The sequence below is a fragment of the Leuciscus leuciscus genome (assembly GCF_965113295.1).
Source record: "Leuciscus leuciscus genome assembly, chromosome: 13".
In the NCBI taxonomy this organism is placed as follows: Eukaryota; Metazoa; Chordata; class Actinopteri; order Cypriniformes; family Leuciscidae; genus Leuciscus; species Leuciscus leuciscus.
The window spans coordinates 6,795,383-6,811,850 of record NC_138737.1 but is presented as its reverse complement, the minus strand read 5'-3'; the positions used below and the strand labels follow the sequence as shown (position 1 = coordinate 6,811,850).

Sequence of the window (16,468 nt, the reverse complement as noted above, 5' to 3'; positions counted from 1 at the left end):
CATTTGCTGCTTTTTATTTTATTTTATTTTATTTTTACTTTTTATTCATCAAAGTATCCTAAAAAAGTATCACAGGTTATGAAAAAATATTAAGCAACAGAACTGTTTCCAACTTTGATAATGAATCATCATATTAGAATGATTTCTAAAGGATCATGTGATAGACTGGAGTAATGATCCTGAAAATCCAGCTTTGCATCACAGAAATAAATAATAATTTAAAGTATAATAAATTGAAAACCAATTATTTCAAATTGTAATAATATATCACAATATTACATTTTTTTTCTGTATTTTTGATCAAATAAATGCAGGTTTGATGAGCAGAAGAAACTTCTTTCAAAAACATTAAAAATAGTAATGTTTCCAAACTTTTGGCCTGTACTACTGTACATTGTTAAAAGCGCTATAAATGAAGATGAATTGACTTGACCAAGCATCGAAGAACACACATCTGCACATTGGTCAGGTTGTCATGTATTTAGATACCTTAAATCATGATGCCAACATCACGCACACACACACACACACACACTTACATTTTAAGTACATTTAAGTTTTTACAGTTTTATTACAATGTCTTGTTTCGCACGCTGTGTTAAACACTTTCCCATTGCGTCGTTTCTAACATGCCATCTACTGGGTTCCGCTTTACGTACGTGAAAAAAAAAATAAAGATCCACTACCGGATGCGTTTAGTTTTGGTTTTAACTCAACTTGCTGTCAACCCGGAAAGAGGCTGCGCGAGAGGCACAAGGCTCGGCTTTCTGCGCGGAGCTTTCATCAGTTTTCGCGGATAAATGAGCGCGCATTGTGCGTGAATTATGTTCTGAGAGCGCGCTGAACAAAACACACACAGCGGAACGCGGATGAGTCACGAGCCTTGGGGATTCTGGAAGTGAAGTAAGTTGATATTAGGTGTGGCAGTTATGCGCAATACCGACTTCCTCTCCAAAAGCTTGATCTCATACTCGTAATACAGTTTTCCATTGGGATTTGATGAAATCCTGGTCCAGGTGAACCACACCTGAATCCACCTGTCAAGAACACTCTGAAAACTTGTTTTTGTTATACCTATGTTGGATTTACAGGATCCTCACGTTCATGGAAAGTCATGGAAACTTTTATAGTCCTTCATTTTCATATTTCTAGCTATGCTCAGCTCTACAGTTTTTATTTGCTAAAAATTACTCTAAGTGCAGTCTCTGTAAAAAGAGACTTGTATATTTATTCTCTAGTAATCACGAGCCACTGGGGATTATTTTTTATTTTTTTTAAAGGTGTGGGAATCTCGAATCTAGTATTGAGAGAGTAAAGATAAAAATATCCATATGATCTTTTTTACTAGTAGGCCATTTTTTGTAAATATTGTGTGAATATGCATATATAGGGATCATCTCATTTGCAGTCATTAAACTGTGTGTGTGCATGCACGTGCGTGCAATTATATGGTCTGTTTCTAAATCAATTTATTTGTATTCTCAAAAACTAAAAGGAAAGGTTTATTTATTTAAAGATGGCAGAGACCCAGAGTTATATGTGAGATACAATGTTATATGTTTTGTTTTTCTTTGTAGATCTGGGACATGCCTTACCTGGACAGACAAAACCGGACCTGTGGATTCCTGGATATTGAGGAAAATGAGAACAGTGATAGGTTTTACCGGCGTTATTTTATCTTGGATACTCATGAGAATTTTCTCCTATGGTATATGGACAATCCACAGGTATTGCTCTTTATGTTCAAGTGTAGCTTTAAACAGACGTTATGGAATTATAGAGGATCTTCCTATTCATCTACACTCTAAAACTCAAATTTGCATCCTAAAAAATTGTAATCCTATTTTGCATAACTATTTTTCCATGTTTCCTTAAAAAACAGAACTTACCTGTGGGAACAGAGTCTGTTGGGAGTTTGCGACTCAGTTACATTTCAAAGGTATCATATTCTACCATAATATAAAAAGAAATATAAGGCTCTTTTATTATTACTTATTTTTGCTTATTCAAATTTGATTTATCTTGATTGTAGGTTAATGAAGCATCAGCAAAACAGAAACCAAAGGCAGAGTTCTGTTTTGGTAAGTACGTTATGTGGATATGTGTTTTTTTTTTTTTTTCATAGTATCAATAACTAACCATTGTTTTGTTTTGTTTTCTTCCAGTAATAAATGCATTGTCTAGACGGTACTTTCTGCAGGCAAATGATGCTGTGGACTTGAAGGAATGGGTCATTGCTCTGAATAATGCCACCAAAATTACAGTATGTCACGCTTTTTGCATACTCACTGCTGTCATGTTTTGGCATTTCATCATATCTCATATGTATTCCAAGAAATGTGACAAACCTGGATGTTATCCATAAATAAGCATGCTTAGAGCTTCTGGAAAATTAGTTAGATATGAAAGATTATTCATGACTTTTGAAGCTCCTCCTTCCGAAAAGCTCAATGCCCTCTAATTGGTTGACTGGACCAGTGTGTTGTGATTGGTCAACCGCTTTGACTGTATTTCTGAAATGTGTATTTGTTCCTTGAAGAAAACTCAAGACTACAATCGAGGCGTTTCAGAGAGTTCAGAAACAGTACTGATATAGAGAATAACTCTCTTTGGAGTGACTTTGTGCTTTGAAACTTTGCAGACCTTTTTCTTGCTCAAACAGCAACATTACACACTAAAGAAAGTCGAACATGTAAAAAAAAAAAAGCATAATAGGTCCTCTTTAATCAGTAAATATCTTTTTAAGGTTCCAAAAGCTTCACCAGTGGCCCAAAGCTCTGATGTCACAAATGTTTCAAACCCAAGTCATTCGACATCTGGACAGGCGTATAAAACAGAAATTGTCGGAGGAGTGGTTGTGCACACGCCAGTCCAACAGGTAATGTATTTGTGTGTTCTTTATTCATGTTTTTAATGTAGTTGACAGGAAAACATAAACATAAATCTGTTAGGTTCCTCAGAGCGATTCTGAGGATGTCTTCATGAGTGATCCAGGGTCACACGTCACTTTAAGAAGATGTCAGAGTGTGCGTCCAAATGTCGTGAGGTCTGGCTTCTGTGTCAAGCAAGGCAATGTGGTAAGACCAGTCTTGTGATTTTTGGGAATAACCAGTATGTCCTTAATAATTTAGCATATTGATGGGCTTATTGAAGTTCATAGTTTATGTAAAATATGGACCCTGCAAAACTAGAAACACTGCTATAAAACTTTTGTTAAATTCATTTTCACATCACCATCACTGAACCAAATGTTCTTTCAGAGGAAAAGCTGGAAGAGGAGGTTTTTTGTTTTAGATGACCAAACTGTGAGCTACTATAAATCTGAAATGGTGAGACACTGGAATGGAAAACTCTTTAACAGAAAGCAAGTTATTTATATGTATATCATGACACCTGTCTCTTTTTAGGATAAGGAACCGTTGCGCAGTATTCGACTGCGGGATGTGCTGAGAGTCAACGAGTGCCTTGTAAAATCAGGGTGAGAACTTTTTTTGTGGTTTTTCTTGTTGGTTTTGGTCTCAAACCAACAAGTAGTTCACATTTCTGGCATTTCTGTAGCTTTCAAGCTTTAAAATGTATACATATATACAGTATCTCACAAAAATGAGTACACCCCTCACATTTTAGCAAACATTTTAGTATATCTTCTCAAGGGATAATACTATAGAAATGAAACTTGGATATATTTTAGAGTAGTCAATGTGCTGCTTGTATAGCAGTATATATTTACTTAGCACGTCTGCTTCAAAGTTGGACCTGTTGTGCGTTTAGTATTCCTCTTCTGCACCTCGGTTGTAACAAGTGTGATGTGAGCTACTGTTGCCTTTCTGTTAGCTCAAACTAGTCCGGCCATTCTCCTCTGACCTCTGGCATCGGCAAGGCAGAACTTACTGGATATTTTATATTCTAACCCTAACCCTAACCCTAACCCTTTTTCTGACTTTCTCTGTAAACCATAGAGATGGTTGTGCATTTAAAGTCACTTAAATCACATTTTTTTTCCCCATTCTGATGCTCAGTTTGAACTTCAGCAGGTGTTTTGGCCATGTCTACATGCTTAAATCCATGCTGTCATGTAATTGGCTGATTAGATATTTGCGTTAACAACTAGTTGAACTGGTGTACCTAATAAAGTGACTGGTGATACTGGTATACACACACACACACACACACACACACACACACACACACTATCATTCTATTGTTCAAATGTCAAAAAAATATGTTGTAATTATTAATTGTGTTGTTTGTTGTAGGGATCTGCTGTCTCGTGATAACCTTTTTGAAATCATCACAAGTACCAGAACCTTCTACATCCAGGTAACTCTGGGCTAAATGGATTTGATAATAATGATCCAGGTGTCAGTGATAAAAGTAAAAAAAAAAAAAAAATCATGTTTAGGTAGGTGAACCACATAATGCGCACGTGGTTCATCTCAATGACTGGCATCCAAATCTGCAGCTGTGTGTGAATGTATTTTAAGATTAACTGTTTTTTTTAATCGTCCTTGCATAAATGCTCTGTCACTCAAGCGAAGCGTAAAAACCTCATTATAAATACTTTTCAAGTATGACAGGTGTTTATGTGGCTATTGTAGTGCTGAGACATGTTGTAAATGCAAATAGACTTATGAAGATCTTTAATCCTTTAATTAAAGGACTAAAGATGGAACATTCAACTAAAATGGAATCTATTAAAAACTATAATAAAAATAAATATTAGATGAAACATTTTAACTTAAAAATATTTAGAAATGTTGCCTTGGCAATAAAGTGAAAAAGAATAATTTGAAGCACTAAAATTTCTAAAAAAAAAAGTGAAATAAAAATAATTCAAATTGAAGGTAGATAAATAAATAAAAATTACTAAAGCATTTAAAATGACTAAAAGCTCAAATTAAAATCACAAATATAAAAATAAAAGCTAATTCAAAATATGATTAACTGCTAAAATAGTATATGAAAAATACTAAAATAACACTGCCCTCATGTTGTACCAAAATCATTTCTTTTTTTTTCAATGGAACATATAAAAGCAGCTTGGACATTCTGCTTGCCTGAAAAGCATATGGGTTTGAAACAAAATGAGTGGTAAATATGTGTGCAATGTAAATTATGACGTAGTGAATTATACAATACAATACAATTTTATTTGTATAGCACATTTAAAAACAACTGGTGTTGACCAAAGTACTTCACAAGCCAAGGAAACAAACAATAAGATACATAAAAACTAAGAAAACATGTAAAACATTAAAGCAAATTAATGAACTAAGGTAAAAAAAATATATTTGTATTTATTTATTAGTATTATTCCTTTAATGTTACTTGGTAAACAAAGCCATCAGGTCTGTGGACTATAAATCAGGTCAATTAGTCAAATCATAATTTTTAAATACATAATGTTTATTAATATTTTATTGATATGTAGTTACATCAGATGGATCTCCATGTCAGAAATATCAGATATATTAGATGCGACCCCAGATGCAGAATCCCTGCCAGTAGATATCAGTCTTCCAGTCTCAGCCTGAGAGTTTGACTGAGAAAGCCAGGGAAGAGCAGAAGCATGAGATGAAGTGATGATAGTAAAAAGAGCAGAGTTTATCAAATGATCTTAGTTGCGTATGTTTTCAATGCTCATACTTCGTCTGAATGTTGATTGAACTAGTGTTATTACACCACAGCAAAAACAATGGAATATTACTACTTCACAACTTCGTCCTGTGATGTTAAAAACCTTGAAATGGAGACATTTTCAGATCTCTTACACATGAAAACAAAAATCGTAAGATTAAATAACAATAGCAAGCATTGCAAGAGCAAGAAAGTAGGAAAAATAATAAGTAATATAAAATATGAAAACATAAATGAATAATAATAATACAATTATAAATTATGTTAATCAAATAATATTAATAAATTATTATTTTTGAAAGGAAGGTAAGGTAAATCAAACAATAATATGAATAAATAATTAACATGTTAATCAAATGATAACTACATAAATCACTAATGATTATAAGTAATTCTATGGTTGCTCTCTCAAAGGAACACACACAGGTTGCTATTGAGAATCCTTAGATCCTTATATACAGTATATCATAATAGCTCAACTAAAACATCTTGTCAACTTAACCTGTTCATGTTCTGTTTACATGCAGACAGACACTCCAGAAGACATGAAGGGCTGGATCAAGGATATTTCCTCAAAAATTGAAGACTTTAGAGGGCCACCTAAGGTAAAAATGTCCTTAAAAATCTAATATCAGATGATATGGATTAGATCACAGTCATCAATGACATCACTGATTTTGAACTTTCAGGTAGCAGTCAAAAAATATATAATTTTTTTGTTGTTTTTTTGAGAACCAAGCATTGTACAAATAAGAGTACATGTCAGGGTAAGAAAAGAAAAAATACTTTCAAGTTTGTACTTTCAGACATTGTTTCCAAATATGTTTCGATTATGTAATTTTGTAATCATGTTATGTAATTCAAACAGTTTTCAGTTTTTCATTCCATCTTTGTGAACATGCACTCTTAGAAGAAAAGGTTCTATACTGAACCGTAAAGGGTTCTGTCAGGCCTTTTATTTTATGGATTTATTATTAATGAATTAATCTTGTTTTAATAGATTTTTTATTTTGAATAAATGTTATGAATTAAACCACTCGTAAACACGTTATCACTAGAAAACAAATGTTTTGGTGGTTGTAAACAAATGAAAACTTGTTAAACATGAAAGTATTATGCAATCATTTAAGACATTTCTCCTTATATAGAACCTTTTTTGGCATAAAGTTTAAAATTGAGTCAAGAACCCTAGACATCTTTAGAATTTTGTCGTTGAACTTGCGTTTTTACGGTAGCTCTGTATATTTCTATGGCATTGCCGTCGAAGAATAATTAGCTGGTGAAGTGGATTAATTTATTGTAGAGTTACCGAAAGTTATCATGAGCATTGTAATGTTTGAAGCGGATATTTTAAAGATTTTAAAATGAGCGATTCATTATAAATCCGTAAGATCTTACCTTCATGCTGTGGAAATACAAGCCGGAAAACCGAACACAACAGAGGCCGAGCTACATAAGGTCTATATAGAACCCCACTAGAAATGGGAAATAACTAGTAATTGTAATAACTAGAAATTGTAATTATTATATCAAATATAAATACTATATATTTTATCACCATCCAATGTAAAACGCCTCAACATCACATCAGCTTCTACAAAATTAACAACAATTCTAGCTTTTTTGCACCTTAAAAAAATGCATGAGCATGTCTCATAGTCGTCTTCTCTTGATTGACAGTTCCGTTCTTCCAGCAAAGTCTTTTCTGCGCAGAGGAAGCCTCAGCTGACGAAGAGCTGCTCCACTGTAGATTCGTGGCAACCGTGGACCCCGGTGCCCAATCAGGAGAAGCATTTGAAGGAGGAGGGTCAAAAAGAAGGGCCGTACAGCTCTCTCCCCTCACTCTCGCACACAAGCCACGTCTCTCAGTCAAAAGATCGACAACGGCACCATTCCCAGCCTCAACTCGCTCCCAGCGACACGGACTTTTCTCACAGTCTTGACCATCTCCGTTCCACTGATGTTTAGTTGCTTTAATGGATACTTCTGGCCAGCACAATGATAGTGTTGTGATTTTAGCTCTTTGTTGTAGAGCTGCACGATTCTTTTTTTTTTTTTTTTTAAATAGAAATCACGATTCTCCCATGATTCTGAAAAAACAACTAAACAAAACGTAATTAACTAGAGGCTCTGACAAAATGTTAATTGCTGCAGTCTATTTAAAAATATTTAATTAATTTGAATGAATTATTTTAAAAAATTGGTTTGAGTGAATGATTAAATGACTCACTCATAAAGACTTCACTTGGTTCATTACTTGATGAATCAGCATTTTTTAACAAATCTCGAATGATTCAATGACAAATGAATGTAACATTCACTTGTCGCCACCTACTGGGGAAATTATGTAATTGATACATTCTTTATTTGAAGCATTGAGTTACTTTTAAAAGTTGATTTACTCTATTTTGATTGCTACTGTAGACATAAGCGTTTATATCTGAACTATAAACTTTTATCCCAGTACTTCCGTGATAACTTGAATTACTGTAACACAGAATTAATGATACTGTGAGGTTGAAAAGACTGTTTGTGAAGCTGTTTCCTACCAATACATGACAAATGCTTTCTCTGGGTCAGCGGAAGCGCAAACACAGATTTGAATGTTTGCTGTGATCATACTTGTCAAAGGATTAGTAGCAGAGGGCAATCCTCCCAAAATGGTGGCACCGCCCCAGCATGCAATGCAGTGTGAACCAGTTTCACATTATCTATAGACTGAAAAAGATCGCCTGGGTATTTGAATCACAATCTTTTAATGATTAATCGTGCAGCTCTACTTTGTTGCTTTTGTTGTTCGGTGGTTCACAGAAGTGCTTCGGCCATTGTAATGCTGCTCACCCACTCTAAACGAATAGCTCACCCAAAAATTACAATTCTCACCCTCCTGTCAAGTTCCAACAAGCAGTGTATGGCAATAACTGTTTAAGATTTCTTCTAGCAATTGTAATTTTGTGTTTTACAGAGAGAGAAAAAAAATTCTTTAGGTACAACACGATGAAGAAGAGTGAATGATGACAGATTTATCATTTTGGGTGAACTATTCCTTTAAAAGAATGTTTCTTTTTTTATGTATGTAGGAATGTAAAATCAAGAAGGATCAGCTGGTGAAAATGTCTTTATTGTAACCCAAGACATACAATGGGGTCCGAACATCTGAGACAACTTGTAATTTGATGAACATGCTATCAGCATGATTTAGAAATGTTCCAAAGAACATCTTGTGCACTGCTATGGGTACAGTTGCTTCTTTGATTAGCATCTTGATTTATTTCTTCTTTGTTTTACATCATAACTTTGTGTTAAATATGAAATGCCTATTTACATTTCTGGATCCAATGTGGTCTCAAACTTCTTGACCCACTTGTACACTTTAAAATATTGTTGGTACGTCTGGTGTACTTCACCTGGGACTGGTTGCATAAACCACTAAGACTTGTCTTAATTAGACATCCATTTTTTTTTCTTTAAGCCTTTTCATTGCTTTTTTAAATCAGTTGGCCTACATAAAAATGTAAGTTGCCTAATTTGATACCGAAAAGTAAGACTGAGTGCCCTGACTAACTGTTAGTGGGTCATAGAACTTAAGACACTGTCTTAACATAATGGCTGTTTATGCAACCAGCCCCTGAACTTGTTTTGACATTTCAGTTTCATCATCACTAATGAAGCCGCTTGAAGGATTAAGGAAACTTTTTTAGACATTTTATGATAAACTGAAAACTGTGACTGAAAACATACATATTTTCATACTGATTACTTTGAAAAGGCTGAAAATGTTCATACAATGCTTTTGTCGTTGTTGTCAATGTGAATGGTACTATTAAATGTTTAGGTAATGTTTCCGTTGCTCAAAATGAAAGTCAATGTATGTACTTTTTATAGGCTTGATATGCATCGTTGCTTTGCACATGAAATAAACTAGCTGGTGAGGGAAAATATGCCAAAGGCATTGTTTAGTCTTTGCTTCCCCAGTCCAAAGAGCGTCGTCGCGTTTTGACACTGATCAGAAATTCAGACCTGCAAATGATGCACCAGAGAGAGAGATCTCTAAATGGGCGGAGCTTGGCGGTCAGATACGATGGGTTTCAGTCAGCTTGGTCTTTATAAAAAAGAACTGCTATTTCAACAATTTTCTTTCTCTTTCCCAATTCAGTTTCTAGTAAATTTTATGAACGACATTATTCAGATGGAAATTATCCTTTAGAACTCAGCAGAAGTAGACGTGCGTTGTCACGTTGCAACTATTACTTTTCTCAGCGCTGGTGAGGATAGACCAATCACAGACGTTTGTACTTATTCGATAATTATTTTTATTTTCTCATTTTATACAGATTGCTCACGCGGCTGCGCATTTAAATGTCAGATACCAATCCTTGAAATTAACTTTTTTTCTAGCACAAGTTTAATGTACAAACAAATCCAATAAGACGAAAAAACTCCTTGCGGTTTAATGATAATTCGTCTTTTTGAGCCAAATTGCGCCCCCTGCACGACAATACTATGTCTCCAAGGAAGAACCGACATCATCATTTGCCAGTCGATTGAAAAAAGGTCTAGTGTTTGTAAACTATGGCTGACGATACCCTCATGTGTGACGCATATATTCTTTATTATCTTATGATTTGGAATAAATGATGGAATTTGAAATAACGCGCACAAGACCTTCGCTGTTTGGGGAAATTGGTAAGTTTACATGCAGATTGCAAGATGTCTGTCTGTTATATGAGACTTGTTACACTGCAATTAACCGGTTGTCTGGTAATCATTTGACTGACAGAGTTAACTGTAACTATATGACACGTTTTAATATAATTGTGCAGACCAAGGCTAGATGCCAAATATTGCTGCCAGAACTGTTGTGTGATCACATGCGGTTTGGCCTTGAATCAGTCACCAATGACAATTAGCAAGTTACCAAAGCCCTGGATCAGTGACCTGAGTCAACACGAAGATGAGTCAGTTTCACTGTCCTGTGTGCATGACCTTTTTATCTGTCCCTTTTCTGTTCACTGGAATAAATAAATGGTTTTGACACCAGGCTGTTACATGATAATGTCCAAAACGTCCTTTCCTAAAATGCTGTAGTTTACCTCTACATCTTCAAATGGAGTACAACAACACGACTTAAATAGAACTAAATACAAAATGACTATACTGTATTACTAAATATTGATATTTTTGCAATTCCCTTTTGTGTATAAATTGCACTTTTTACCTATTTACTTTTTACACTTAAAGGGATTGTTCACCCAAAAATGAAAAAACTGTAATTAATTACTCACCCTCATGTTGTTCCAAACCTGCAAGACTTTCGTTCGTCTTCGGAACACAAATGAAGACGTTTTTAATGAAATCTGAGAGCTTTCTGTCCCTCCATTGACAGCTACGCAACTACCAATTTGACGTGACAGAAGAAGAGATCTTAATACTAATTAAGCGCTTCAGTCGAAATTTTCTAAGAGACTTGACCACTTTATATAATGAACAGATTGAATTTAGGCTTTTTATTCACAGTTAAACATTGATCAGCGAATACAAACAGAAGCTCAACCGAATCTGCTTGACGCGCGAGAACAAACCTCTTGTGGAAGTTTAAATGTGCTGCGTAACACGAGAATGAACCTCATTGGTTCTTGCTGAATCTCAAACGTGCTGCGTAACACGAAAATGAACCTCATTGGTTCTCGCACGTCAAGCGGACATGTGTGAGCTTCCATTTACCTCAACTGATGTGTGAGTTGATGAATGTTTATATGTGAATAGTCTAAATTCCATATTTTCGTCATATAAAGCGACCGAGTCTCTTCAGAAAATTTGGACTAAGCCGCTCAATTCATATGGATTAGTTTTACGATTTCTTTATGAACTTTTTGAAGCGTCAAAATGTCAATTGCGTAGCTGTCAATGGAGGGACCGAAAGCTCTCAGATTTCATCAAAAAGACCTTCGTTTGTGTTCCGAAGATGAACGAAAGTCTGACGGGTTCGAAACGACATGAGGATGAATAATTAATGACAGAATTTTCACTTTTGGGTGAACTAACCCTTTAATATTACTGATGGATCATTTGGAATTCACTCATATCAACCACAAACGCCTATCTAAAGCTATGTTTTGGAATTCTGTCTGTCTCATTCTTCCCACAGCACATGGTCTGGGGTTCTGGACTGATCGTTCAGCAGTGCATGAGGCCGCGGCTCAGGGCAGAGCTGTGCAGCTCCAAAAACTGATTGAGAACGGAGCATCTGTCAACATTGTGGCCGTGGACTCTATCACACCCCTCCATGAGGCCTGTATACAGGGCCAAACACAGTGTGTGAAGCTGCTCCTGGATGCTGGAGCTCATGTAAGGAGCACCTCCATACTGTAGATCTCATGAATCTGTCACATCAGTTGTTTATTTGCTGGTGTCATTGTCCGCAGGTTGATGCTCGTAACATTGACGGCAGCACTCCGTTGTGTGACGCCTGTGCTGCTGGTAGTCTGGAGTGTGTGAAGTTGCTGTTAGAACATGGAGCCAAGGTTAACCCTCCCCTCTTCACCTTCTCACCCCTGCATGAAGCCTGCATGGGCGGTAAGGTGACCTGATGCTTGATTTAACCTAGGGTCGTTTATGTATGTTTATTAAGGCTGTCAATATACAGCATATATACAATGCCTGCATATATACAGCATGCTCACATAAAGCAATACTGTATATACACTAGCAAATACAGCTCTTTATATAAAGTTGGATATACACTCACTGGCCACTTTATCGGGTTGGACCCACTTTTGCTTTTAGAACTGCCTTAATTCTTCATGGCATAGATTCAGCAAGGTGCTGGAAACATTCCTCAGAGATTTTGGTCCATATTGTCATGATAGCATCACGCAGTTGCTGCAGATTTGTCGGCTGCACATCATTGATGCGAATCTCCCGTTCCTCCACATGCCAAAGCTGCTCTATTGGATTGAGATCTGGTGACTGTGGAGGCCATTTGAGTTTAGTGAACTCACTGTCATGATCAAGAAACCAGTTTGAGATGAGCTTAGCTTTGTGAAGATGAGTGTCACCGGTGTGTCTTCTGCTGCTGTAGCTCATCTACTTCAAGGTTTGATGTGTTGTTGTGTTCAGAGATGCTCTTCTGCAGACCTCGGTTGTAACAAGTGTGATGTGAGTTACTGTTGCCTTTCTATCAGCTCAAACCTCTGACCGCTGGCATCAACAAGGCATTTTCTCCCACAGAACTGCCACTCACTAGATATTTTCTCTTGTTCGTACCATTGATGGTGAGAATCCCAGTAGATCAGCAGTTTCAGAAATACACAGACCAGCCCGTCTGGCACCTTTCTTCCCCGTTCTGATGCTCAGTTTGAGCTTCAGCAGTTCGTCTTGACAGTGGCTGCATCCGAAATTGCATACTACCAGAGTCAGTTACGTCGCTTCACTGCCATTCATAAATCTTCTCCCGTAGTCTCATGGGATAGTAAAGTGTCCACTGTATGCACACTTCAGAATCTCGCTGGAAGAAGTAGGTTATCCAGGAATTATGTTTTTTCTTCTCTTTTATGAGTACTGTGAATTTGGACATTATTCTTTTCACATAGTGTTTTTCGCCTACTATATAGTAGGGAAGAATGCGATTTCGGATGCATCCTAGGTCTACATTCCTAAATGCATTGAGTTGCTGTCATGTGATTGGCTGATTTGATATTTGCATTAATGAGCAGTTGAACACAGCTGTAACTTAATTATTATTACTTAATGAAGATATTATAAACAATGTGTATTGTGAAAGTGGTCTAAAGTTTGATATTTGATGAGAGAAAAACAATGAATATTAGAATGATTAGACATCTTTCAGAATGATTTAAAATTACTTTTTTTTTTGTCTGCCAGGTAACTCTAAATGTGTTCAGCTCATGATTGATGAAGGTGCGTTTATGGAAGCCCATGACTGTCACTTTGGCACCCCTCTGCATGTGGCGTGTGCAAGGCAGCATCTCGACTGCGTTAAGGTTCTGCTGAACGCAGGTGAGTTTCTGCATTTCCAGTTGTTTGTGTTTATTTTTTGGAACAGGTCTCATCTGTTAAAGTCGGCATGAAACAGAAGTTGTGATAGTCTTTTCTTCCGTATTGTGACATATCTTAGTTAAAAAATGGCTTCTTGAACAAGACAAAAATTTAGGGAGAGACTTGATTTTGTCCAATGTGAATTGATTGGATGGTTTGCTATTGGTCGACCTCATGTGAATGACAGGTTGCCCTGCCCTCAAGCCAGTAAACACATCATCCGAGAAGAGATGTCGCTGAGGTGAAGTTATTTTGATGAAAGATTACAAGTGCAATTGAATAAATAAAAAAAGTTGTGCACGAATAAATCATTTATAATAAATACTGAAATATTCCATAAAAGATGGGAACTGTCAAATTTGATTTCATGGTGACTTTAACATTGGTTAATATATAAACTAACAATGAGAAATATTTATCGTACAGCATTATTAATCTGTTATATAAAATACAATTGCTCGTTGCATCATTCATGTTAGTTCACAGCGCATTAACTAATGTTAACAGATACAACATTTGATTCTAAAAATGTATTGGTAAATATTGAAATGAACTAAGATGAATAAATGCTGTAGAAGTATTGTTCATTGTTAGTTTAATATAGTTAAAATAAATGAAACCTTATTGTAAAGTGATTTACTGCGATGCACACTAACTTTAACTTAAACGGAACATGAATCAAATCTCTTGTTCATTTGTTGTAGCACATAATAAAAAATACACTTTTGTGCATGTTTTTCCTATGATGTCTATGTATTTCTTTCATGTTTTTAGGTGCAAATGTAAATGCCGCTAAACTTCATGAGACCGCACTACATCATGCTGCTAAAGTGAAAAATCTGGAACTAATTGAGCTTTTGGTAGAATTTGGGGGAAATGTTTTAGCCAGAGACAATCTCGGCAAAAAGCCCATTCAGTACACCAGAGCCGGCTCAGCATCTGCCCTCTGCCTGGAGCTTTATGAATGTAAGTATAAGTCCTCAGTTTATGCGTTTTTGAACTGTTATGGTGATGTTCTTAAAGGGGGTCATATTATGAGACACAAAATTTTCTCTGCTCTTTTGAGGTTTCATTGTACAATGAAACTTGGTCTTACATTCAGCACTCCATTTAACTATTAAAACTTCAACCAGTTCATTTATTGAAATTAAACTTTTAAGTCATAGTAAATTGTAAGAATTGAAAAATGTTATTTATTAGTTTTGCTAAAGCAAAAAAAAAAATTTGATTTCATTGTCCCAATGACAACTTGTTTTGCTGTCTTTCAGCCACACCCCTCAGTCTTCAGAAGTTATGCAGAATTGCTCTCAGAAATACCCTCGGGAAAAGGGCGCTGGGGGTGTTGACTCAACTGGGCCTCCCAAATCGAATCATCTGTTTCCTGTCTTATTTACCAGCCCCTCCCCTGGAGCTTGACGGTTTACCACGCTGCTTCTGTCCAGGTCATCAATAACGAACACAGCACTGACTGCGATTAAGAATAAGGGACTTAGATCATTGGTTTCCAGGAGGAAAGAGATTTCTCGTTGTGAAGCGCAGCTACTGTAACAGCTGTACTCAGTATTTGTCATGTATTTGTTGATGTTTTTCCCCCTGCAGGGAACCAATAGAAGTCACTGTCACTTATTATGGATGCAGTGTACTGCCAAAATTCCTAGAGTAATTTGACTGGGAAAGAAGCACCTTTCGCAAGAAATAATGGTATTTTCTGTTTTGCATCACGTTTGACTGTAGACACATTTTGGAGTGTGGCACAATAAGACAGATAGTTTTTTCCAACCATACTATTAGTTGTATAATTAACTTTAATGATTTCATTTGTTATAGATTTGTAAATGCAATATGTATAAAATACAGTCTTATTTAAATTCAGGTTTTATACGAATTAAGCAAATTGTGTGTATTTTAGCTAGTTCTTATGTATGTGAAATATACATTGTGCAAATGCTTTATAAATGTTTTTCCCCTGTTGTACATAGTTTATTTTAAAATGTTGTTTTGGTTTGACTTTGTGCATAATAGAGAAAAATTGTAACAAAAATTGTGATTGCACAATTCACAATTACACACTATTCCATTTATGTTTTACTTGGCTGGTGGTGAGAATTGACCAGACTTACTACTTGAAAAGACACAATGGCTTAGATTTTCAGCCACTGCTCTAAAGTCTTCATTTAATTTTGCTGAAGTTTGTGTATTCTGAACAAACTCTATTAAAGTTTTAATAATATAATTTGCTTTCTACACATAATTTTGCTGAATTAACTTGTATTACAGTACCTTCCTTTCACACTAATATTGTCTTCAAACTTTTCAACTCGGATGCAAGAACAAGTAAGATGTAAGTATCATGTTGAGTAGAAAATATGTTAAATAAAAATGCGCAAAATACAACATTTTCATATACGAACAGAAACCCTACTGTTGCACTTTTATTATGTTAATTATATTGTTTACATAATACATGGTGGTCACCATAGATGTATTATACATAGATTCATCATTTCTCCAAGTGTTTCTATGGGCCGCTACTCTTAAGGCGTCCGCCATCTTGGAACGGTCAAAGACTGTCCGTGAACCATTCGAGAGCAAGTTAACTGAGCGTCTGCAACTGTAGTTAGACGCATGTAAGAAAAACCAAGACAACTGCTTCAACTAACATGACATAAAAAAGTTACCATAGTAAAAGTAAAAACATGAATAAGTACCATAGTAAAAAAAAAAACAGAAATATTGAATTAATACATAAAAACACAAACCAACACATTCTCAC

General features: G+C 35.7%; 2 protein-coding genes across 3 annotated transcripts; both read left to right on the top strand.

Annotated features, from left to right (window-relative positions):
* The first annotated feature begins 619 nt into the window (after positions 1–619).
* On the top strand, positions 620–9,578 carry plekha2 (pleckstrin homology domain containing A2). 2 transcript variants are annotated; one of them, XM_082189052.1, is made up of 12 exons: positions 620–903; positions 1,578–1,727; positions 1,883–1,939; positions 2,033–2,081; positions 2,166–2,263; positions 2,747–2,878; positions 2,952–3,077; positions 3,261–3,329; positions 3,408–3,478; positions 4,257–4,320; positions 6,165–6,242; positions 7,318–9,578. In XM_082189052.1, the coding sequence occupies exons 2-12, from the start codon at positions 1,587–1,589 to the stop codon at positions 7,603–7,605; spliced, it is 1,173 nt and encodes a 390-aa protein (XP_082045178.1). In that variant the 5' UTR covers positions 620–903; positions 1,578–1,586; the 3' UTR covers positions 7,606–9,578. The 2 variants fall into 2 exon arrangements, with proteins under 2 accessions (XP_082045178.1, XP_082045177.1); XM_082189051.1 differs by lacking the exon at positions 620–903 and adding an exon at positions 938–1,107 and having other exon boundaries at positions 2,961–3,077.
* Positions 9,579–10,154: 576 nt separating this feature from the next.
* asb13b (ankyrin repeat and SOCS box containing 13b) lies at positions 10,155–15,928 on the top strand. Its single transcript, XM_082189053.1, has 6 exons — positions 10,155–10,323; positions 11,786–11,985; positions 12,063–12,213; positions 13,522–13,656; positions 14,470–14,661; positions 14,964–15,928. The coding sequence occupies exons 1-6, from the start codon at positions 10,272–10,274 to the stop codon at positions 15,146–15,148; spliced, it is 915 nt and encodes a 304-aa protein (XP_082045179.1). The 5' UTR covers positions 10,155–10,271; the 3' UTR covers positions 15,149–15,928.
* The last annotated feature ends 540 nt before the right edge of the window (positions 15,929–16,468 follow it).

Excerpts from the sequence above, each read along its gene's own strand:
- plekha2 (XM_082189051.1), top strand. Across the intron at positions 1,940-2,032 it reads GACTCAGTTACATTTCAAAG|GTTAATGAAGCATCAGCAAA; the intron begins GTATCATATTCT and ends TCTTGATTGTAG. Across the intron at positions 3,078-3,260 it reads GTGTCAAGCAAGGCAATGTG|AGGAAAAGCTGGAAGAGGAG; the intron begins GTAAGACCAGTC and ends ATGTTCTTTCAG.
- asb13b (XM_082189053.1), top strand. The coding sequence starts at position 10,272 with ATGATGGAATTTGAAATAACGCGCACAAGACCTTCGCTGTTTGGGGAA. Across the intron at positions 12,214-13,521 it reads GCATGAAGCCTGCATGGGCG|GTAACTCTAAATGTGTTCAG; the intron begins GTAAGGTGACCT and ends TTTGTCTGCCAG. Across the intron at positions 13,657-14,469 it reads TAAGGTTCTGCTGAACGCAG|GTGCAAATGTAAATGCCGCT; the intron begins GTGAGTTTCTGC and ends TCATGTTTTTAG.